Below are 25,709 nucleotides of genomic sequence, written 5' to 3' on the forward strand. Positions count from 1 at the left end.
ATTTCAAGAACTGTAGTCACAAAGCAAATCAAAATCATGAAGACAGGTTCAGGTGGTTGACAAGTTAGTTTTATGGAAATATGTGAAAGGGAAAGCTGTGTTGTACAATGTATAACCCAAGGGTTTAGTGTATATGGAGTCTTTCTGATACCGGCAGCAAATAAATTGACCGAGTCCTTTTAGATTTATTATCTACAATATAAGTCATCTCTTATTCTTGGATAGATTATAACTTTTGTGTTTTTCCTTTGAGTTTAAACTGCTCAATAAAAGTAGTACTTTTAATTATCTTATTTCAGTATACTTTAGGATGTTGATTTCTGTTAGGTTTTTAATATTCTCTATTATTGTGTATATTTATCGAAATAATTTCTATGAGTTCATGATATTCCATTTAGAAGTTTGCACTGGTATGAAATATTTCTTAGAGACTAGAAGACTGAAAGATTTCGAGAGCTCTTAGGGTTTTTACTTTTTAAAGAAAGTTTTATTGGCTTTAAACAAGTGTGGCTTGTTTAAGCCCATTAAGAAGCAAATGGACTAGAATAGAACTATTTCAGGATCCCAAATTAATGCATTTGAATACTCTGGAAAGTTTTATAAGCAATGAGTCTCTTAATTATTAACATACAAGTCTATCTTTTAAAAGAGTAATAAAAACAATGAGATAACAATAGAGATACTTTTGCAACTCTTTTTTTAACCTATATACTTGTAGATAATTGCTTTTAAAGCTGTAGACCAATACTTACCTGTTTGCAGAGGTAAGGTATGTGAATTCTCGATGGTAGGTGTTACATTTTGCAGCCACCCAAGATGTTCTGCAAGCCAGTTCTACCTTCCTGTCCTTGTAGTGCTTCATATTAAAGGCTTTGAGGGTATAAAATGTTTGGATAGTATCCTGCCAGTTCATTGATCAGTCTCTATTCTGGTTTTAGAGAAATCCAAAAGCGTGTTGACTCTGTTAGATCCAGTATATTAGGGCACATGAGGATAAATAAGAACTGTAATGATTCAGGTAGAGAGATATTTGGACTGAAAATCTGATATAAGTGAAAAGTGATCCTTGGAAGCTATTTGATTCTCTAAAGAACCTTATTTGACTCTAAATACACAGATGAGTTTCATTATCATATGCTTTGGGATAATATAAACTAAGGAATGTGGTCTTAGGTTTAACTTTAGACTGAACTAGGGTTGAGCCACCAGTTTTCTTTGTGCTTTCTCGGCTTCATTACCAACTAAAGTTACCAATAGACACTGGGTCTGCATCTCTCGCCCCGTCTCTCACCTGGGCATCAGGCACATCCCTCTTGGATATTGCAGGTCTAGGAGATTGACTGTATCTAAACTATACTGATTATTTTTCCTACCCTCTAAGCACTGTTCTTCTGGGTTTCCTGATCAAGGCATTGCTGTCTAGCTTTGCCATATTACTTGATTCTTCCATTCTTCTCAAACTGGAACTTGACATCAACTAGTCTTTCCATTTTCTCTATTCTTAAACAGAGAAATAAGTCTTCTAATTTCTGTCCCCATTGTCTCTACATTTTCTAGAACAGATCACCCAATATTAATATCCTAAGCATTCTTCCTGCCTACAACCTGGCTCTTCTCTAATAATTCTCTAAAAGGCAAGAGAGTAAAATAGTTAAAATACAATGATGAGGCTCCCGGTCAAGATGGCGGAATAGGTCAACACTGTGCTAACTCCTCTCACGACCACATTAGAATTACAACTAAACTACAGAATAGCCATCATTGAGAGTTGCCTGAAGTCTAATTGTAGAAGTCCTACAGCTGGGGGCCCACAGAGGATGGCCATCTCGAGACTGGTAAAAGGGGCAGAGAGGTGAAATGGGCTGGTCCCACACCCGTGAGAGGCGGCAAGAATCGGGAGGGATATCTCACCTGCAGTGATCCCCTTGGAAGAGCTAGGGGTCCTGGCCCCACATCGGGTTCCCCAGACCAAAGTACCAGTGCTGGGAAGTAAAGTCCTCACCTCTTCTGGCTGTGAAAACCAGTGGAGATTATGGCTGAGTGAACTGGCTCTAGTCCCAGGCCTTTCTCTTAAAGGGCCTGCACGCGGACTTACCGCTGATGAACTCATTCTCTGAGACCAGTGCTGGGGCAGCAGGTCGAAAATTGCCAGGCACATATGGGGAGGAACTGAGTTGTCTGGCTTTGGGACGAGGGCTGTAGGGCAGCTTTCTTCCAGATAGAAGAGCTTACGGAGGGCATTGTTCCTTTGTTGAGCCCCCCTCTACCCCGCTACACACACAACCACCTGCTTGCAGACCCACGCAGTGCCATATCTAAGTCTCCATCAACCTGGCTCACACTGATCGCCCTGCCCTGGTAATTCCCTGAGACCCTGTCTGTCCCAGCTTGCAGGTCCAACCAACCTGCTTCTTTTGGGATTTCCATACAAACAGCTTGTCTTGACTCACGCTTTAGACTTTTCTAAAATCTTTCAAAGGTTCACAAACCTCAAACAAGCAGCATCTGGATTCAGTGTGCCCCGTACCTCTAGCTGAGCAGCCCCAAGCCCGGCACTAGCAGCAGCCAGCCTTGGTTTGTGGCTTGGCCTCTCAGGGTACATCTAAGCCTAGTGTGGGTGCCGGCCATCTGCAGATTGCTTGGTGGCTCATGTAAGGTTGCCCTGGGCAGGGCGTAGTCTACAGCTGAACTTGGCCTATGCCATTTCCTCTCCCAGGAAGCCCTGGCCTGTATGCTAGGTGGCCGGCCTCAGTCTGAGCCAGAGCACCACCCAGGATCACATCTGAGGATGACACACCCAAAGGGCAGACAAGGCAGGCACTAGAGCCCTGCTAAAGGGAATCCTGCTCTGTAGGGTCAGCCTCTGCACAACAGCTCCTCCACTGGCCATGGTTAGTCCGCACAACCAGTCAGCCTGAGAGTCAATTCCTCCCATTGACATGCAGACAGCAACCAAGGCTCAACTGTAACAGGAGGACACACATGATTCATACAAGGGGACATACCTGGAGTACCTGGCTCAGGTGACCAGGGAAGACTGTATCATGGGGCCCCACAGCACATCTACTACATAAAGCTACTCTACTAAGACTGGAGACATAGCAGCTCTACCTAATACATAGACGCAAACACAGGGTGGCAGCCAAAATGAAAGACAAACACATCCGAAATGAAAGAACGGAACACAGTTTCAGAAAAAGAACTAAACAGAATGGAGACAAACAATCTATCAGATGCAGAGTTCAAAATACTGGATATAGCAATGCTCAATGAATTTAGGGGAAGAGTAGATAAATTCACTGAGAACTTAAAGAGATATAAAAATCAAGTAAAATATAAAAAAAAATTTAAAATAAAGAATACAGTAACTGAAATGAAGACTACCTTAGGAAGAATCAAGAATAGATTACATGAAGCAGAGGATTGAATTAACGATTTAGAATTTAAGGTAGCAGAAGACACCCAAATAGAACAGCAACAAGAAAAATGATAGTTTAAGGGGCCTCTGGGACAATATCAAGCATACCAACAGTCGTATCATAGGGATAACAGAAGGAGAAGAGAGAGAGCAAGGAATTGGAAACCTACTTGAAGAAATAATGACAGAAAACTTCCCTAACCTGGCAAAGGAAATAGACAAGCCCAGGAAGTGCAGAGAGTCCCAAACAAGATGAACCCAAAGATGCCCACACCAAGACACATCATTATTAAAATGCCAAAGATTAAAGACAATCTTAAAAGTAGTTGGTTACCTACAAGGGAGCTCCCATAAGACTGTCAGCTGATTTCTCAACTGAAACTTTTTAGGCCAGAAGGGACCGGCAGGAAATATTCAAAGTGATGGAAAGCCAGGACCTACAACCAAGATTACTCTGCCCAGCAAAGCTAACATTTAGTATGGAAGGATAGATAAAGAGCTTCCTAGAAAAGAAAAATCTAAAGGAGTTTATCACCACTAAACCAGTGTTACAAAAATGTTAAAGAGACTTCTTTAAGAAGAAGAAAAACAAAGGAAAAATTCTAAGTAATATAATGGCAATAACTACATATCTATCAACAATTACTTTAAATGTAAATGGATTAAATGCTCCAGTCAAAAGATAGGGTGGCTGAGTGGATAAGAAAACAAGAACCCTACATACGCTGATTACAAGAGACTCACTTCAGATCTAAAGACACGCACACACTGCGAGTAAATGGATGAAAAAAAGATGTTTCATGAAAATGGAAACAAATGAAAGGCCGGGGTAGCAATACTTACATGAGGCAAAACAGAGGCTATAAAAAGAGACAAAGAAGGACCCAGTTATCCCACTTCTGGATATTTCTCTGTAGAAACCCAAAACACTGCTTTGAAGGGACATGTGAATCCATATGTTCATTCCAGCATTATTTACAGTAGTCAAGATATGGAGGCATCCTGGGTGTCCATCAATGGATGAATGGATAAAGAAGAGGTGGTACATATACAATGGAATATTACTCAGCCATAAAAAAAGAATGAAATCTTGCCATCTGCAACAACATGGATGGACCTAGAGGGTATTGCGCTGAGTGGAGTAAGTCAGACAGAGAATGACCACTGTCATATGTGCAATACAGAGAACAGGATAAAGAAACAAACAACAGAAACAAGCTCGTAGACATAGAACATTTTGATCATTGTCAGATTCAGGGGTAATTGGATGGATGAAGGGGAAACAGATTAAGAGGTAACTACATTTTGTAACTACAAAATGGTAGTTACAAAATAGTCATGGGGATGTAGAGTATAGCATGGGGAATATAGACAGTGGTATTGTAGTAACTGTATGGTGTCAGATGGGTACTGGATTCATCAGGATGATCTCTTTATGTTATATAAATGTCTAATCATTGTGTTGTACACCTGAAACTAATATAAATGTATATGTCAACTACAATTGAAAACAGTAAAGATGTAAAAATTGGAAAAAAAATACAATGACGGATTGGCCAGTCCCAGGTTAGAAACATTTCAGTGATTCCCTATTGCCCTGAGGCTAAAGTTTAAACACTTTAATATACATATACAGAAGTACAGTGTATAATATATAAATAATTATATCTATCAAAGTCATTGCTTCTTACTGGAATATAATATTCCAGAATGAGAATTTTGCTTGGTTGTATAACACCAGGGGGCACTGTTCATCTTTCGTAGTATGTGGATAACGTCCCCCCAGAGCCCTGCAGAATGGTGGTTGTTGACATTCTTCACATTTTGTCTAACATTTGCTCAGGGATGAACATCTACGTTCCTATTCTTCTCTGCCACCACAGATAACACTCTGAGAAACATTCCCGTCCGGGATCCTGTGTGAGAATTTCTCTGGGCTGTACATTCAGGAGTGAGACTGCTAGGTCATAAAATGAAGATTTACTGAATTTGTCTACACACTGCCAGATTAGTATAAAATGTTTTTCCTCAGCAAATTAGCATTAATCTAATTTTTTAACTTTTACCAGTCCAATGAAGGAGAGTGATACCTCATTGTTCTACTTTTTACTTTGTGTTTATCTGATGGCTAATACATTTGAGAAACCTTTGTATATTTTTAGCCATTTGGGTTTACTTATTCATATCTTTTAACCTTTTTCTATAGCGTTTCTTGATTTTTCTTATTTATTCACAGGGGTTCTTTGTATATGCTTGATATGATTCTTTTACCAGTGTTTGGGACGTGATGGGTTGTCATTAGTCCTTCTTCTTGTCTTCTTTCCTTCCTTATGTTAGAGGCTAATGTAAAAGTGATATTTCTCAGAGTCCCTTGCAGGTAAAGTTTCAGATGTGGTGTAGGTTTGGTGAATTTGTGCCAGGTTTAGAAGACCTCAGCCAGGCCTAGGACTAACTTTTGTTGTTTGCACTTGTAAGCATAGCGGAACTATCCGATTCCTCTCGGGCAGCATCGGCAGAGGCCTAGTGTCCAGGTACTAGTTTCACTGAGGCCCAGGATGGGGCGCGGTGCCTCCCTGCAGCTGGCATGGCAGAGCACAGCTCTGGGGCTGGCAACAGAGGTCGCGTTTGCGAATGAGGCTTCCTGATGCCAGTGATGGAAGTGTGCTGCTGGGGTAATGAAAAATTTTTAATGTCTTTCAGTTGTGAATATTGTATGATTTACCTTAAGAATATTTTAAAACCTAAAGGTTAGCTCATAATATCTGTAGTCGATAGTTAAGATTCTGACACCAACTCCTTTTGGGTTTTGAGGGAGGCTTAGACATAGGCATTGTAACTGGTCATTGATAACGGAAGTCAGTCTCCAGCTCCTCTCCTGTCCCCAGCGGTTTGTGTGGTGGAGGGTGGCACTGAAAGTGCCAGCCATCCAGTCACATGTTGGTCCCCTGGGGATCAGCCCCCATTCTTAGGTGCTTTCCAAAAGTCACCTTATTAACATAAGCTCAGGTAAGAGAGAAAGGCGTTTGTTATGAATATCAACACACCTTTACCACTCTTAGCTCTTATCGCTTAGGAAATTCCCAAGGTTTCAGGAGCTCTGTGCCGGAAACTGAATGAAGACCACACGTATATTTCTTGGAATAAGTCACAATATCACAATAGGCACATGGGATTTTAAAGGCAGTCCTTTTACTTTTTTACAGCACAATAATTGAAACATAATCATAGGACATAGTATACATTGCTTAGATTCTTTGGAAATGATTGTGAATTTCTCTTTGGCATTATATATGATGAGGTTTTGTGAATCTATGCTTTCTTTGGGGAGCCATAGCCTAAAACCCTGAAACATTATTCATATTTTAATTTAGTAGGTTGTATTTGATACTCAACATTAATAAAAATCTCCAATTATTTAAAATACTTCAAAAGCATCATTTAAACAACTATATAATATTTTTCATCCAATCAGAAAAACATCCATCTCTTGGTTCCCATTCCATACTTCTCCCTGGTTTGCCTTCATCTGGTCCTCTTCTTCCACATAATCCTTGCTAACAAAATGCTCCATTCTCCTTCATGCTTCGTGGTGAGTTCAACTTAACATCTACCCAAGTGAATCCTCTTCATGCGTCTTGACTCCAGATTCAGATTTCTGCTTCAGCTCTCGCTTGTGAATTCCAGATGTAGATTTCCTGTTGCCTTTAAACCGTCTTTAAACAGATAGGGGAGTAGATCTTATGAACTCATCTTTCTTCCCAACCCAAACTGTACCCGTATTTATTGCCTGGCCTAGTGGATGGTAATATCATCCAGTACAACCCTTTCCCACTTTCTTAAGCTGAAGAAAATCTGGCAGTTGTTTAAGTTAGCCAAGTTCCTTACACTTCCTCCTCTTCATCCAGTCGCTTAATCCTGTTATAACAGGGGTCCCATCCTCTGGGCAGAGGACAGGTACTGGTCCATGGCCTGTTAGGAACTGGGCTGCACAACAGGAGGTGAGCGGTGGGGCAGCCAGTAAAACTTCATCTGTGTTTACAGCCGCTCCCCAGTGCTAGCATCACCGCCTCACCTCCACCTCAGATCATCAGCCACTAGATTCTCATAGGAACACCAGTCTCTGGTGCCAAAAAGATTGGGGACCGCTGTGTATAATATACCTCCAAACAAAAACAAAAAAACAAAACAAAACAAAACAAAACAAAACACAACCCAAACAAAACAAAACAAAACAAAAAACTTATCTCCTCCTTCCAGAAGAATTTTTAATGCTCTTCTCAGAATTATTAAATGGCCCTCCATTGACTACCAGGACAAATTTTAAAACTCAGATTTATATTCCAGTGGAAAATCGAGTGTATTCACAATGCAGACGCCAGATTTGCCAGCAGTTTGTATGATTCAACTCAACATCAGGGAGGCTGGCCCTTATAGAAAGTTTGGTGTTGGGGTGGGTGGTTTGGAAAGGGGCAGTTTCACTGTTCACTGGCGATGTTCAGAGACTGGATGAAGATCTACTGAGGTGGTCACAGCCCTGCAGAGGCTGAACCTGATGACCCTGACGTGTCTTTCAACTAAGAGTCAATGATGTTTGACTTCAAAATTAAGAGCAGCAGCTTTGGTCCACCTGTCTCATTTCTTTTATCTGAGACGGCTTTAAATATGTTAAAAACTCTTCAGCCAGAGGTATTTTAGAAGCTGCCATTTATTAGATTTACTTTATGGATTTAACGAACTAGATTAAAATTACTTTTTTCTGTTACAGCATTTTTCTTCTAACATTTTTATATATTTTTTTCCTTTGGACTTTGATTTGCTTCATGATCTTTTTAAAAGTTACCAAAGAAATCCATAATTTAATATAGGTCCAGAAAAATGGTTGGTAGTCTTTGTCATATATGTTCTATGATATTCTTTGAACAATTTTATTAGATTTACCAGATTAAATTTCTTGGTTTATTCTTCTCTTATTTCAGCTCTTGATTAATTGAACTTGATAGTTTTTTTTTTCTTTCTTTTCTCCAGGAGAAAAGCCTTGATGTAAGCTGAAATTGACTTTAAATTTCTATAAATTTTAATAGACTGTGTAGTGACTGTAGTCAGAGCTCTCGGTACCAGGCCACTTTTTGAATGCTCTGTGTCAGTGTGATGTTTTATTGTAATTGATGTTGAACATTTTTACTAGTCTTCTAAATATTCTCAGTGTGTCATGTAATAAAAATGCATCAAATGTGAGTACCAGTTCTCCACATAAAGCAGCTAGCTTCTTTGAAACAATGATCTAGACACACTATTCGAGGACTCAGAAAACTAGCAAATCTGCACCGGTTGGGCAAGTGTTTTTATAAAGTTTAAAATATCTAAGGATTCCTTTCTTACTCGGAATTTTGTACCTGACGACATGCTCAGAGGAAGGGCTCTTCTTCTGAGTGTCTAAATCAGTGCTATCTATAGGTTCAATGAGTTATGAAGACTCCAGAGGGAATAGCTTTGTCCTCCTTTTTGTCTGAATCCCTTCATGAGTTGTGGTCTTCTTCTTGCAGGTGGGGGCCAGGGATTAGTTAATCTTCATGTGTCCTGTGACTTGTTTTTCCTATGATTTATCCAGCCAGTTGACTGCAAGTTTGTCTTATTTTCTGGAGACAATCCTAGATATTTATACTAATGAGAGTCTTCCCCTTACTGTAAAACTTACAATGTCAATTTTGATTTGATCGTAATTGGCCTTATCTGTTTTTTTTCCTATGTATCTAGAATATATGATACATAACGTGTGATATCTCTGTATTTACTGACATTGTAAACTTAAGCAATTATCATTAATGTCTAATTCTAGATATTATTTCCTATTATTATTTCAATTGATAGATAATATGGGATTTCAGGGGAAGTTTATTAGATAGATGTCTGAACTAAAAGATCAGAAAAAAATTTAATATAATGAGACTTCTGTTTCTCATTTTGCATAAGGTATGTGGCTTGGAAGAAGTAGCAACTTATGTTGATATCTTTAAAATATAGCAATTCTATTCTGTTCATCCTTCAACCAGTAAAAAATATGCAAAAGGAAAAAATATCAATGATGTGTTTATAATTTGTAAAAACATAAATTTTAAACAGATGATTACACATGAATGCTATTATAGGACATAAAACAACACAAAACTTATACTTTGCTCTCTTCCCATGTTGACCTTATATATATTACACGAATATTTGGGTCTTGCTTTCTTTACAGGCAAAATTAGAGGATTGAGCTAAATAATCGCTAAGGTTTCTTCTGGCTCTAAAATACTGAAAATTAAAAGTTGTGTATTGTCACTGAGTAATTTAATCCTAATAACAAGAAGTTATTATTATTTGGGTTCAATAAAAACTGAAAGTTACATGAATCATCAAGGCTAGTGGAAAAAAGTCTGTTGTTTGCATGGGAAGGTTTCAGTAGTGAAAATTTTTCTTTTTGTTTGGACATTTTATTGTCTCCAGCAAATGGAGAAAGTGCTAGAAGCTCTCCCTGCTCTCCGTCATCACCAGTTAGAAGCCAATATTCTGCATTTCTTATACAAGTGTATCCTGCCAACATTGTCCTAAGTACCATGTTATTACTTGTTCGGGACAGACAACATGTTTTCTTCATGATTATCTGCTCTGGTGCAGGGTGTCCCCAACCCTGGGGCTATAGACTGGTACCAGTCCACATACCATATCATGGCCTGTTAGGAACGGGGCTCACAGCAGGAGGTGAGTGATGGCTGAGGGAGCAAAGCTTCATCTATATTTGCAGCCGCTCCCCAGCCCTAGCATCACCACCGCAGCTCTACCTCAGATCATTAGGCATTAGATTTTCATAGGAACACCGGTTCCTGGTGACAACAATGTTGGGGAACGCCACTCTGGTGGACCTAGGACATTCTTGGGCAAGTGATAGACTCCTAAGTGCTTGGTTACATCTTGGCTTTGCTGCCTTTTTTTTCCTTCCAGTTCCTCTAAGGCTGTTTAATTCAGATAGCGTGTTTTAAATAGACTTCATTTTTAAAGTATTCCTTCTTGAGCTTTGGTCATTGTAACTTGATCGTTACTCCTGCAGAGGGTAGACTGTGTGGACTGTTCTTTTATATTTCAATACAGAATTTGATCAAAAACTTTTTCCAGAGTTGCCGGCCCACTTAGCAGAAGCGGAAGGTTTCTGGAATAAAAATTAGGAGAGCAGAGTATGCATCCAGTTTTATCACTGCCACTTTCCAGTCTTATGACCTCAGGGAGATTCTAGAACCTATTCATTCTTCAGTTAGTTTCTTCGAAATTGTGAGAAATCCTTGGTCTGCTTCACAAAGCTGGCAATAGATGTAGAAATGACTTTAAATTGTATAGTTCTGTCCAAATGAAACTCCAGTGCAGGGACTGATGATTTTACTTTTTCCTTGTGCAAGAGGATCACTGCATCTGTTGTGATGGTAAATAATCCTGATGACTTTCCCCCTGGCTGTTGTTTCCACATTTATCCTGCTTTGTGATTTTTGCAAAAAGAGTATTAGTAGATATGTATGACCGCAAAGCTGATTCCCCAAGATGAAGGTGGGACTCTTTATTAACTAGAGTTTATAAGTACATGTAGGAGAGGGGATCAGTGTAGAAATAATCGATGAATATAAATGATTAGTAAGTTTCCTGTCATTGGATGAATATTATTTTTAACATGAATTTAATAAATTTAGTAAAACAATGAAAGCTTTTTTTTTTTTAAATAGAGGTTAGGAATTATTGCAAGAGGCTTAAATACTATATATTACCTTATTAATATAATTAAAATCCATTGAATATAAATAACTTAGAGGCCTAAGATATTTTAATCTGTGATTGCCTTATTTTACTTTTACAAATGATTTTAAAATTATTTTTCTAATGCTTTTAGATTATGAATACATTTTTTTTTGAGTTCACTGTTTACTTATGATTTCCTTCAAGTCGAACCAAATATTTATTTATCTCACTTACAAGTACAGAGCCTTTGAACTGTATCTTAATAAAATAATAGGAAACATTTATTGGGCACTTTGTCAACTGATGGTCATTGGTGCCAATTCATTGCCAACAGGAAACTTTAATCAGTGTAAGTAGCTCAATTGTGATACAGTATGGCTATGAGGTGGCCCTGGGGTGAGGTGGCCCGTGGCCAAGTGGCCCTGGGAGTAGGCCTCTCTGGGATGAGGCCCCTCTACTAATAGACAGCTTTGTCCTGCTTTGCCTGCTTTGTTCTGTCTGCTCTGTCCTTCGCCAGTCTGTTCCTCTCTGCTCCAGGGAGATATCTTCAGCGTTTCTGCTCCAGTGGTGGTTCAGCTCCAGCTGGAGAGCACAGTCTTTAGTCTATGGTAGAAAGGGAAAGTGCTCTCCTAGCTGGAGGAGAACTAACTAATATAGAAAGAAGTCCCTGCCCCTTATCCCTGATTGGTCTGTAATTATGCAAATAAGGACTCCAGATCCTTGCAGTTTAATTGGTCCAAAAGGCACTGTCCTGGTTGGTCAGAATGTAGCCAATCTCATTGGTCAGTGAAGATATGGCAACACAGTTCTGATTGGACAGGTAGAGCCTCAGTCCTATTGGCTGAAATACAGTTCCGGGAACCTCCTTTTTAAGGGCTGGCTCAGATGTCAGGAACACAATGCAGGCAGGCCATTCAGTGCTGGAGGCAGGCAGCTTAGTGCAAGCTTCTCCCTGAAGTGTGGTTCGCATAAGAGGCCCATGTTTAGAAATGGCTGCTAGACTCAGCTTTAAAATTTTTAGCCCATTAGGAGCCCTTCTCGGTAGGTATCTTCTTTCTCAGGGTACATACTCATTATAAGATTATTCTCACACCAATCTTAGGGGTAAAAAGGATGATTATTTCCAGTTATAGATGAGAAAACTGATGCCTGAGAGGAGATGAGTAACTTGTCTATGGCCATAGCTATGTTGACATAAGAATATCCAAACCTGTAGAGGATTTTTATAAAATTTTTTTGAACCAAACAGAGAGGAATTCCTGGAAGCAAGATCTTAACAGACTGAGAAAGTGCTTCTTAGAATGGCAGTTTGCCATTTCTTTTATGTATTTAGAATTGAGAGAATGTGAGGAAGATTACATGAAAGTAGGAGAAAGCAAGGAGAGGATTGGGTTACAAGTTAGTTAATAAGATTACGTGCTCTGTTGAGAGTGGTTATGCTCATCCAAAAGTGTGTTAACCCAGATGCACAGAAACAATGGACAGGGCTGGCTTAAGGCAAAGATAAACCTTTTACTAAATAAGTGACATGCCCAGGGCATGACTGCTCACCAGGACCTGCCCAGTTAAGAATTTATGATCAAAATCACCCTGTGAGGTTGCATTTTGTGGATCTGCTTTTTTGTCCACACTTTCTCCCTTTGGCCATAAATCAGTTTGAAGGATGCTGACCAACCTTTTGGTCAGATAGTGTCGTCTCACAGTGCTAGGAAGTCTCATTCCTAGGAAGTCTCAGTGTTGACGTTACCTTTTTGAAATGGTGGACTATTGGGAACGGGGTGATGCTGTAATCATGAGATGTGAGTTGAGGCTGAATTTTCCCAAAATGGTAAGGGCAGGTAAAAAGGGAAGGGCAGATAAAAAGGCAGTCAGGTGTTATGGCCTTCATTGTGAAGAAACAAATTGGATCATTTCTATCCTGTAAACCCAGGGTACCCAACCCCCGGGCTGTGGACTGGTACCAGTCCGTGGCCTGTTAGGAACTGGGCTGCACAGCGAGAGGTGAGTGGCGAGCTGGTGAGTGAAGCTTCATCTGTATTTGCCGCCGCTCCCCAGCTCTAGCATTAGCGCCTCAGCTCTACCTCAGATCATCAGGCATTATATTCTTATAGGAGCACTGGTCCCTGGGGTCAAAAAGATTGGGGACCACTGCTAAACTATCATGATTTGAGTTTTGCCTTCTGCCTAATTTTTCTGTATTTTGTATAGAGTATAACATTTACATAAGCCATTAAAGGAACATTAAAAGTTATCTTATACATTTTCAGTAATCACAAACAGTTGGACTATATAGAAAAACCCAAAGAACAAGTATAACTATTATTGTGACTCATATTAGCAGATGGGCAAAGACAACGAAACAAAATGGTTTCTGAGTTCAGCATCAATCTACAGATATGCAGGCCTTGTCAGTGTCTTGAGATAGCTGTCTACCTCTGATGTTGGTGGCTTCTCATCCTAAGGGTGTTTTCAATGCCCGTTGTAGGCAGAGGTGAGTGTCAGAGATGGGTGGATGTCCATACATGGTTAGGTGACTGTTTTAGATGATAAATGTGAATCATGAGTTAACCTTTTTAAATTTAACTGCACATGGATTAATTAGCAACACCAATAGACAAAACCTTGTTGTAGCCAAGGTTTTTGAAGTCTTCGTCTCTTGGGAACACGCTATGAAATGAATCAGTTACTAATTTGTCAGTTTCTCTGAGCTGGTTAAAAAGTCCTTGACAATATTATAGAATGTCTCCTCTTAACGAGGTTTGTCCATATGCCTGCTTTGTCAGATTCATAGCGTGGCCAGCGACTGTTTCATAAGGAGGAAGGCTATGCTTATCTAAAGGGGTAGATCGCAGGTTGAGGAGCATGATAGGGATAGCTTTTGGCCATGGGAGATTGAAAGCTTCTGAAAATTGCCAGTTCCGTTTTAATTGTACTGTTGGTATGTTTCACCAATCCCAAGGACTGGGGGTGATAAGCGGTGCAATGAAGATGCTGTAGAATATGATAGAAGATTGGATAAGAAGAGGTGGTACGGTGGAATATCACTCACTTAGCGATAAGGAACCATGAAACACTGCCATTGACAGTGGCAATATGGATGGACCTTGAGATAATCATGTTAAGTGAAATAAGTCAGACAGCGAAAGTTGAAAGCCATATGATTTCACTCATATGTGAGATATAAAACTGAAAGCAATGAACAAACATGACAAAGACTCATGGACATGGACAGTGGATTAGTGGTTACCAGAGGGAAGGCGGGAGGGGGAGGTAGACGAGGTAAAAGGGTCACATCTTTGGTAATGGAAGGAAATCTAACTTTGGGAGGTGAACACACAATGCAATATACTGTTGAATTTTACACTTGAAACTTATTTGATTTTATTAATGTCACCCCAATATTTTAATTAAAAAAATGCTGTAGAGTAGGCCAAATGTTACAAATCGATTACATTACTTGCCCAGTGAAATAAGTTTGCGAGTCATTATGTAATTCAGAGGGAATTTCCCAATTGGGAATTATTTTTTCTAATAAAAATTCACCTACCATTAAGGCTGTTGCTCTCCTGCAAGGCAACCCAATGACAAATACCTCAACCCAATGACAAATACCTCAACCCAATCACAAATAACTCATATGATTGAGATGGTGACATTTGGATAAAGTCCTATTGCCAGACCTCAAATGGACCTAAAGGTAATGAGGAATGTCCCTGGGATCCATGGAGGGGTTTTCAGGCTTATGTTTTGGGCAGATGAAACATCTGCTACACACTTTATGAGCTACAGTGGGAGAAGGTTTCCAGTATTTGTTTACTCCACAAAGTCATCTTTTCAGGACCCCAGCATGTTGGTTCACGCACATTTGAAGTGCAGGCGATTAAGCCCCTATAGATGAGATCGGTTTCCCATTGGGTCCAAGCCATATCTGTTTGGGTCTGGGTCAAGATTCCCCCCTTTTTGTTGCCATGTCTTCTTTTCTCCTGTAGCTGTCTTTTGAAACTGTAAGCTAGAGTCTTTTATTGATTTAGCAGAGAGCAAAAGACATTCTTGGGTCTAGATAATTTGACTGCTCAGTGCTGTCTGTTTAGCTGCAGCATCAGCTAAATGCTTTCCTTTTGCTTTCATGGTGGTAGCTTTAGAATGTCCAGGAGATTTGATCATAGCCAGTTGTCTCAGTTGCTGCATGACATCTAATAATTCTGCAACATATTTTCCATTCTGTATAGCAGGGGTCCTCAACCTCTGGGCCGTGGATCGGTCCCGGTCCTTGGCCCATTAGGAATCGGGCCGCAGAGCAGGAGGTGAGCAGCGAGTGAGCGAAGCTTCATTTGTGTCTGCAGCCGCTCTCCAGCGCTAGCATTGCCGCTTCAGCTCCACTCAGACCATCAGGCATTCGATTCTCATAGGAGCACCGGTCCCTGGTGCCAAAAGGTTGGGGACCACTGTCGTGCAGACCGCCCTGAGGAAGTTCAGAAGCCTCCTTGCTTCCATAACATTTCAAAGTCATGCACTACACCAAAGGCATAGCAACCGTCAGTGTGAATCCTGGCTATTTGATCTTAGGCCAGTAGACAAGCTCGCATTAGAGCAATTAATTCAGCTTATTGGGCAGATCTTATTTCAGGTAAATAAGAACTTCCAGTTACGTCCACCATAGCAATTACTGCATAGCCATCTTAGTAATGTCCCTGTTCATCTCTGAGATAAGATCCATCTCTGAACCAAATTAAGTCAGTGTTATCAATAGCAGTTTCCTGGAAATCATTCCCACGAGCAAGACGGTCGTCGGTAAGTAATATGCAGTCTTGAGGATCTTCATCTTGTAAAGAAGGTAGTAAAGTTGCTGTTACATTGAGCTAAAGTAATATTAGGCAGAGAAAGTAGGAGTACTTTGTAAGAAGCTAGTCGGCTGACCGAGTATTGCTCAGTATGGATGGAGTTTAGCAAAGATTCAACAGAATGAGGGACATAAATGGTTAAAGGAGAGCCCATAACTGTTTCTTCTGGTTGTTTGCATAACATGGCTGCAGAAGAGAGGGACTTCATATGGGGAAGGAGCCCTTTTGCTACCAAGTCTGCTTGCTGGATATATTATCATATGGGTCTATGATGATCTCCATGTTTCTGAGACTTCCTAAAGAATTTCCATCATTTTCATGTGTAACAGGAAAGATGAAGTTTATATTTATGGTGTGCCCAAGTGGGAGCTTTAGATAATTCTTCCTTTCGAGCTTCTAAATCTTGTTTACTTAGGGTTCCATTGGTTTGGATCAGGTCAATCTGATTTTACTAAGGTATGTAGACGTTGAGCCATTAATGAACAGTCGGACCCCAGTTGTGATAGTACCCACTCAGCCCTGCAGAGCCCCTAAGCTGTTTCTTAGTTCTTGGAAGAGGAAAGGGTATGATTCTTCTGAGTATTTCAGGGTCAATTATTAGCCCGTCTTTAGCTATAAGATGGCCAAGGTGTTTTACTTGAGGCCAGCAGAACTGAAGGTTGTCTTTTGAGACCGTACGTCCTTTTGTATCAGCTAGCTGTCGTAATAGGTAAATCGTGTCCTTTTTGGAGTCTAATAATGTTCTAGAGCATGAAAGTAAATCATCCACATATTAGATTAGAGTGGAATCTCTGGGAAATTCCACATCATTTAATCAGCCTTTAGTATTTGAGAGAAATATACGGGAATCTTCATATATTCCTGGGGAATTACAGTCCAAGTAAATTGGTGATCTTCCCAGGTGAAGGCAAAGAGATATTGAGTGTGTTTTTCTACAGAAATGTGGAAAAAGACACAATGTAATTTTATTACTGAGAAATACTGGCAGTCCACAGGAATGGCTGATAATAGAGTATGTGGATTTGGAACTACGCAATGTCTGGGAGTAACTATTTTTTATAGCCCTGAGATCCTGTACAAATCTCTGTCCTTTTTCATTAGGTTTCTTTACTGGGTAGGAGAATTGGAAGGATAGGAGAATTACAGGGATTTGTATATGGAATTATAAGCCTCCATTTAAGTAATCTTGTATAATGGGTTTAATTCTGGCTAGCGCATCAGATCTTAAAGGATATCGATAATATTAAGTAGAGGCAAAGTATCGTCAATGGTTATGTTGATAGGATGGAACGACTTGGTCTTGCTGGTGTCTGTAGTGGAAGGGGCCCAGAGTTCTGTAGGAAAGTCCTGCAACAAATGCTCGGTCTCAAGATTAGTTTCCTTTAAAATCATTATTTTCTCTATCGGTTCATCATCTGGTTGAGTTCTCAATACATCTCTCACTTCTGAGACAAGTATATATGGGCATCATGGGTTTCAAGAAAGTCTCGCCCTATCGGGAAAGTCGGGGGTAGATCTGACTAGCAAACATATGTGTTGTCCTGTACCATTCCCTAACGGAGAGGGGATAGCTTCCGATTTAAAAACAGATAGTGTTTCATTAGAAGTTCCTAACATTTGTGCAGAAGCCATAATCCAGGGAGAGGGTGGCTTAGTTGGTAGGGTGGGGAACGGTGGCACCAGTTTCTACCAGGGGCTCCATAGCTTTTTTCACGGTGATCCCAGTTTCTCATGAAGTATTGGTAAGGGGGAGGGGAAATGCTCTCATGCAATCCTTGCAGCACCCCCATGCTTGTTTCTGGCTCCTTGAGTTTTCTAAATCCCATTTCGATTTTCTGCAATTCTTCTTAGGATGGCCTGGCTTTTGATGGTAAAAGCAGACTCCCCTTTCCTCTCGTTGAAAAAGGCCTTTGTGGAGGTCTGACTTGATTGCTTGGTTGCTGGAGCTGTAATTTCATAATTTTAGTAGCTTTATCCTTTTCTTCCTTTTTGAATAGTTTTAAGTAGCCGATTGGCCAGAGCAGCCAGTTTGTCAGCATATGTGGTCAGCCCGTTTAATTCATGTGGTTCAGTCAGAATTACAAGCTCCTCATGTCATCCTTTCAGAAATGCGGAGTTGAGCATCGGGTGAGTTTGACAGTCTTTAAAATTATCTGGAGACCATCCTGAATATCATTTGGAATTTTTTCTTTCTTTATTATTTTTTTTTAAGATTCAAAGGAATCAAGTGCGGTTTCATCAGATTTATGTCTACATTGCTGGATTTTCGTCCAGTCTGTAATCCAGGGAAAAACCTCAGGGATGGCTTGGTGAAATCAGTGGGTTAATTGCCTACATTTCCCACCTGTTTCTCTTTGTTTTCAAAAACCTTTCGTAGGACTTTTCCAGACTGGCCATTATGGTGCTTTGCTCTCAGAAACCAATAGGTACATTAGTCAGAACAGGTCAGAATAGCCAGGATCATATATGCTAAGGATTAAATTAGATTCCTTTGCTAACCCAGCAGGGTCTTGGAGAGGAAAATCTTTAGAGTCCTTAATTTTTTTTTTTTTTTACAATGCATGCCTTATTTTATGAAAAATATTTAGACCTAGAGGACAAAGAGGAGGTAGATGGAAATGATTAGAATTGTGAGTGGTTATTGTTTTTCTATGTATTGTTGACATTACCCAAATTGCAATGTTCTGATTTTTATAATAAAAATTGTTTTTTATGGGCTGGGGGATGCTAAATATGAGAAGATATTCAGCTTCACTCAGAATAAAAGAAATGCGATAAAACCAAAATGCGACATTGCTTTTCACCTATCACATCGGCGGTGCATCCATCCAGAAGTGGATGTGCCACAGTGGCAAGGCCAGACACACACCGCACACGCCAGTGCTGGGCGTGGGTTTGTGCTTTTGGACGATATTTCTCACCATGTGGTGCATCCTGCAGTTTTGCGCACACGTACACACAAAGGCAAGTGAAAGAGGTTTGAATGTACTCTGTTCACAACAGAGAAAGAGTGAGAACAGCCTAAGTGCCCAACGGAGGGGAACTGGGCAGGTAGTTTAAGGATCATCCGTCCAAAGTCCTGGCATAAATACTATAGCGCCGATGCGATGAATGAGGCCCCTCTATGAGCCGATGTGAAACCATCTCTGCTTTGTGTGAAAAAAGCAGGGAGTAGACCAGTTGGATAAAGGGTGATCCTTCAGGGGTTAAAAGGGTACAGCAAGCAGTGTGTGTTTGTAGGTTCAGAAAGCACTGGCAATAGCATTTGCCCCGGGAGAGTAGAACTAGATGGAACCTGGAGGTCAGAGGTGGGAGGGAGACTGACTTTTCACTGAATCCTTTTTTTTAACTTTGCAACCCTGAGCCATCTGCATGTGTTACTTTTCTACAGTTAGAAATTAAATCAGTGAATTGGAATAGTCTGGGGGGGTCAGGAAGACAGACGGCCTTGGCCCCTGGGTGTCCTCAAGCTCTGGTGTTCTGGAGAGGGCCTGAGAGGACAGAGCGAGGCCAGGCCAAGTCCCAGAGGCACTGGCCTGAGGCAGCGATCCACGTCCTGGTCGCTCCCACAGTACTGGAGGCCTCCGTGTCTCAGGGCATCCTCAGAGTTGGCAAAAGCCGGTTTCAGTCAGGGTCAGAGTCTCCACACCCAGAAATCTTCTCTGCTGTGGCCCTTAGTCATGGAATATCCAATTCTGATGACCCTTCTTCCGCAGCCTCACGTGGCCCGTGATGGCAGCCAGGCACCACGTACATCCTGATGATCAGCAGTGTGCTGCAGTGCTAGCGTCCTTACTTCTGCTTTAGTCCAAGGAGAGTAAATTCTCACTGGTTCCTCCTGTCCCGAGACTGGTTTTTCTCCAAAGAGAGTGACCAGATTTCTGGTTCTTCTAGTCTATCCTGTCTGGCTTTCTATTCTTATTTTCCCCTAAGTCTGTCGGGGCTGGGGGTGGTGGCTGGGGGTGGTGGCTGTGTAGGGGAGAGAAGAGGAGGAGGAGAAAGGGCGGGCAGGTCTGGAAAGGGAGCTCAAAAAGTAGTGGGGCTGCTGGAGAAACTGGGGAGGAGGGGAGCCGGCACTGAGCAGTTTCAGAAGCTTTCTTTAGTTCAGAGGCAGCCTTTAAAATTTTCTTATTAACTTCCCGAAGAGAAGAAAGTTTATTTATCTGTGCTCCTTTCAGAGGCTTCTGTTTTCCAATCAAGGTAAGTGTTCCATTCATGATTTAATTTTAGAGCTTGCTTTTTCCAACTGAGCATGCAAAAATTAGTTTGGAGATATCAAGAGTCCCATTTCGGCCACCTTAAGCTGATACGATTTTTAGTTAAATCTCCCCATTTCTGTCGATACTTGCAAGTTGAGCGTCCTCATGAACCAGGTATGAAACTCACTAGAGCTCTGAGGGGAGGGGCTGCTGGTGCTGGGCTTGTCAGCCTCGGAGACGTGTTTACCCGTAGTAATTTTAATTTTTTTTGAGCCGATACAAAAAAGCCAAAATTAAAAGCAGCTGCAAAAGAACAGCTCAACTAAAGTCAGAAAGCACTACCTAAAGTGGGTCGGTTTGGGATTCCAAGAGACAAGCCCCCCAAGTTCACCCATTAGAAGCAAGGAGCTAGTGGGGTACAGTGGCCTTCGCCAGTGCCCAGTGTGGCCGTGTCTGGGTGGTGGTCTGTGCGGGCAACTCTAGGATCCTGCCCACCACGCCAAGTTTCAGTGTAAGAACGTCCAAACCTGTAGAGAACTTTTATAAAAATTTGAATCAAATAGAGGATCCATCTGGAAGCAAGATCTGAACAGTTTGAGATGAAACACTTCCAAGAAATGATAGTTTGCAGCTTCTTTTTTGCATTGAGAATAAGAGGGAGGGGAACATAAGGAAGATTATGTAAAGGTGGGAGAAAGCAAGGTGGGGGTCAAATTATGGGGTGGTTATGATTATGTGCTCTCTCGAGGGTGGCCTGAAAGGGGGCATTTCAGAGGTGGGGTTAATCTGTCCACACAAAAACAATGTGCAGGGTTGGTTTAGGCAAAGAGAAGCCTTTTACTAAGGAAGTTCCATGCCTGGGCCGTGACTGCTCCCCGCCCCCCATGACTCACCCAGGTAGGAATTTATGATCAGATCACCCTGTGAAGTTAATTTCCATAGAACCCCTTTCTCATCGACACATCCCATGAGGAGACAGATCCCACACTTACATAAATTCAAGAGCTGAGCTCTCTGAAGAATAAAGGGGAATAAGGGGAAAAAGCGCTGGGGTGTGCGATTTTACAGAGGGTGGTGAGGAAGTCCTCTCAGTGGAAGTGACAATTAAGCAGAGATGTGAGTGAAATGGAGGAGTGAGTGAGTCGGATGTCTGGGGAAGAGCATGCTAGTGCGGAGACTCTGGGGTGAGCCTGAGCTCAGTGTCCCAGGAGGCGGGAGAGCAGAGGGAGGGGGAGCAGGAGGTGGTGAAAGGCGGGGAGGGCCTCTGTGGTCATGGTGAGGGGTTCGATTTTACTCTGAGGGTGACGTGATGGCAAGCCGCAGGGGTGTTTGGAGAAAGCTTGAAATTTGGACTTCGGGAGGTGGTACAGTTCCTGATGAGGACATGGGAGTGGGTCTCCAGTGTGGGGTGGAGAAAAGTCTGGCTGGAGGCAAGGATTCAAGGTCTAGGATGAGGTTGATACCTTGCTGAGATATCTCCCTGAATGATGATAGGATTAGAGGTGGAAATCAGGACAGTGAGTCAGTCCGTGAGGTATTTAGTGAATGGGGTACAAGGAGGGGGCAATAAGAGATTAGTGGATGGCACAAAGGAAAAGGAAGGCGGGGTATCTGGCCAATGGCAGGAGTTTCAAGGGAGCTGGTGGTTTTGAGGAGAATAAATAATTTGGAAATTCTCATGGGGATTGGGGAAGTCTTCCTCTCACTTCCTGTTCCTAAGATATATGGGACTTGACATTAAATGTCTCCATCTGAGCAGACAATGAGAGGAAGTCACGAGGGGCAGCCAGGTTACTGTTAACGCAAGGCGGGTGAAGTCTCCTTGAGAGGGAGGTTAACGCAGGGGTTCTCAGCGTAGGGCGAGTTTGCCACCCAGGGGACGTGTGGTAATGTCTGGAGGAATTTTTGTCTGCTACAGCTGGAGGTGGGTGTTTGCACCTCCTGGCCAGTGATGCCGCTTAAGGTCCTAAAATGCACGGGACAGCCCCGCCCACCACAGGCTTCTCCCACCTTCATCCAGCTGGGACATGCTGGATGAAGGATTCAGGTGGTATTTGCTCATCATAGAACTGAAGTTCTGGGGGTTTATAGGTCCCTGTCTTCCTCATTATTCCATAATCTTTTTTGAAAAATTGTGAGTTGATACACAGTTACTCACACGTGCATGTGCGCACACAAATGGAAAGATCCTGTCTCCCTTATTTTTGGTTGTACACGATATCTGAGGTATGGGAAAGAACTAATTAGTTTTATGGCTATTTCCGGTCATACCATGAGATGTGGAAAATGGGTATACTGCAATGATAATAATCACTTGAGAATTAGGGACGAGGTTTCCTAGGTGTTTGGTTCCAGTTAGGTGCAGGCAAACTTAAGTTCTGTAGGGGAAAAAAATTCTCTATTTCCCCTCAAAAAAAAAAAAATAATGTCTTGAGAGACCAAAGAATGTTCCCTAGTGACCTAAAGGAATGGAGAAAATAGGCCTCTTTTGTCTTTGTCTTTCCACGTATCGGAGGCAGATTTTGAAATTAATTTTGTTTCACAAGCAAAAATAGCAAAAGGCAAGAAAATTGCATTGCTCTTGTCTTGACAGAATTGAATATTTATTATGCATTTGAAATTTAGTTGTCGTAACTAAAATATAGACCTGGGCCTGGTTTCGTGCAGCTCCAGACTAAGGACATTTTTTACATTTTCAAAGTTGTTAAAAACAAAACAAAACAAAACAATATGCAACGGAGATTTTGCATGGCCTTCAAAGCCTATAATATTTATGATTTGGTGTCTTAACAGAAAGTTGGTGGACCGCTGATATAGACTGATATCTCATTTTCAGTTCTGGCCATGATGTGAGTGAGCCTCTGTCACAGAATTGCATTGTATTCATCCAGAAATCCTGAAAATATTTATTGATGCTTCTTATGTGCAAGTGGCTAGGTTTGCAGGATATTTGCTGGCTCTCAGAGAGTTTATGTTTTAGTAACAGAGGTAGGCAAATCGCACCAATAATTAACTAAAATGATTAATTACACAAAGGAGCTTTGAAGGGTGCCGAAAGAGTGTGGAAGGGGGTCACGAAATCTATTCTGGATAAGTGGTTTTAATCTGAATTTGAAGACTGAACCCACTAATCAGAGGGAGGAGCAGGAACAGGGCAAGAGCTGAGGGAACACGCCAGCCCTGGAAGGGACCCTAGAGATTTCCTGTTTCTTCTATCGAAGTTGATTAATGCGGAAACCAGCTACATAAATTTCTGAAGGATAATAAATTAGAACGAGTAGTATCAAACATGAATTAGGGACTGGACCCGTGGCTGCCAACTCTGGCTAATTGGAATGAGTTGGTGATCAATAAAAATACCGAGGCCTGGGTCCCACTTCCAGTCATCCTGGTGTCCCCCAGTGAGGCTAAGGTACAGCCGGGGTTGAGAGCCAAGGGGTTAGGGGGACCGAGGCCCTCTAGGGTCCTCAGCCAGTGTCGTTTTCTCTTTGTGCCTCTGTTTCCTTGTGTTTTTTTTTTTTAGAGAAATAATAAAAAAAATCTGGGCATACTTCAGAGCTATGTTTCTAGTGTGCATGTGGGAAAATGTTCGAGTTTCTCTCTATCTCTTTCCTCTTCTGGGTGACTTGTTTGGTGGTCAGCTCCCTTCCCTTCTCATGGGTCGATGCCTTTCTCTGCCTCCTGGTCTCTCCCGGCCTCTCCCCGTGGCCATGCCTGTGGGTGAATATCAGCCACCGACATTCCCTGCCCACGTGCTTGTTACTGACTCTTCCCGCAGAGACATGTGAGCGGGAAGAAGGAGGATTACCAGTGAAATCCCAGAGGCTCGGCCCTTCTTCAGCTGGGAGAAGCCGCGGAGCTCACAACGGGGCGTCCTGTTTCGGGGGGTGGCAGAGAAAACCAGAGCTGCCCCCTCCAGGCCTCTGACTGCAGAGTTTTCTCTGGGGTTGAGAGGCTGCTTTCTGTGCAGTCAGTAGCCTTGGCGACCGGGCTGCTCCCTGGCTGTGTTTGCCCGTCCTCTCTCTGGGAGACAGGTGATCTGTTGGTGCTCCCTTCTAATCGCCGTGTTTCACCTGCAGGGCGAACTCTGCTGGAGAAGCTGTTCAGCCAGCAGGAGAACGGACCTCCAGAAGAAGCAGAGAAGTTCTGCTCACGGATCATTGCCATGGGCCTCCTGCTTCCTTTTAGTGACTGCTTCAGGGACCCGTGTAATCAGAGTGCCCAGTCAAGTTCAGCTCCATTTGATGTAAGTAGGAGAACTCACTTCTGTTCGTGAGGCAGTAGCAGTTGTGATGTGTGTCTGCCCGATCACCTATAATTTTAAAAACATGTGATGCAAGCCTGCCTGCCCTCATCTCCTCAACAGCTCAGCGTGTCTGTTTCTATGCTTTCCTTTTTGACTGGGGTATTCTTAAATATATTTATCCACCAAACCTCCTTTTGGCCACTCCTGACAGTTTTCTAGCCTGCTTTAATCAGTGATGATTTTTAAGTGGCTCTGAGTCAGGGTTTCTGACTTTGCTGGCAAGGACATTCCTTCAGAAGCAGCTCCACAGGGCAAGAGTTTTGTTCCCACTGGGCCGCAGGTCTCCATGGGCCCTAGAATGCTATCACAGTGCGTTCACAGTTCACCTGTGTACAAGATATTGACAGTGGAGCAGCGTTGTCTGCTTTCTCCCCCAGCTGCCATTCACCAAGAGAGCTAAAACCGCGGAACAGTAATTCAAGCTGCATATTCATAATTCAGGACGAATATCAGCACAGCTGGATTATCATTTTCAAGCCACAGTATTGCTAATCTCTCAGGTATGTGGTACGACGCTGATTGTGATTAGTATGTCAGAGATCATACTATATATGAATTCTTGCAGATGAATTTCTTTAAGAAAATTAAAGGTTTGCTTGGCTCACTTGTGTGTAGGTGCGAGTGAGGCAGAGTTCTCATCCGGATGGGTTAGTTACATTTGTTCCATTGCTTCCATCTGTGCCCCCTTCTCTTACAGACTTCTTTAATTTTTATGCTGTTGATCAAGGAGTGAAATGATGATGAGTTTTGAAAGACAATGAAAATGAGCCCTGGCTGAGATCAAGATGCAATCAATACTAAATAACCAAATGTCCTTATGTGCCTGTTTTTCTTTTTCTGCTTTTTTACCCATTACAAACTGTGGTCTTCCTTGATCTTCCTTCAGTATTAGGAAAATAAATTGCATAAAGTATTGTGAGACCATTTTGGTAACTTCTCACGTGAAAGAAGACTCCTCAGGATGTGCTGTGACTTGTGAAGCTTCCTTCTTAAGACTTATCTGTTTATTTTTTTAATGATCTGGCAGCTAATCTCTGCTAGGTAGATCTTTTTCTTCCATGAGAAGAATGGGATGATTCAAATGATTTCCTCCCTTCCCTTTGTCCTCCGCAAGCGGTGTGAGGAGTACGGTGGGCTAAAAGTGCTGTAGAGCTGTGTTCTGAGTTGGAATTAAAGTGAATGCA

At 41.8% G+C, this 25,709-nt stretch overlaps 1 protein-coding gene across 4 annotated transcripts in view; it reads left to right on the forward strand.

The window, feature by feature from the left end:
- The window catches only part of LOC120589483 (formin-2-like), a 35,142-nt gene extending 9,703 nt beyond the window's left edge, over nt 1-25,439 (forward strand). The window contains exons 2-4 of one of the 4 annotated variants that reach the window (XR_005649496.1): nt 24,299-24,465; nt 24,881-25,025; nt 25,223-25,439. Coding sequence is in view for 2 of the 4 variants with exons in the window: in XM_039847002.1 (XP_039702936.1) it covers nt 24,299-24,465; nt 24,881-24,925 (212 nt within the window). In the remaining 2 variants the exon portion in view is untranslated. The other 3 variants (XR_005649497.1, XM_039847003.1, XM_039847002.1) reach the window with 3 other exon arrangements.
- Nucleotides 25,440-25,709: the final 270 nt, after the last annotated feature.

The sequence above is a fragment of the Pteropus medius genome, unplaced genomic scaffold (assembly GCF_902729225.1).
Source record: "Pteropus medius unplaced genomic scaffold, Ma_sr-lr_union100, whole genome shotgun sequence".
In the NCBI taxonomy this organism is placed as follows: domain Eukaryota; kingdom Metazoa; phylum Chordata; class Mammalia; order Chiroptera; family Pteropodidae; genus Pteropus; species Pteropus medius.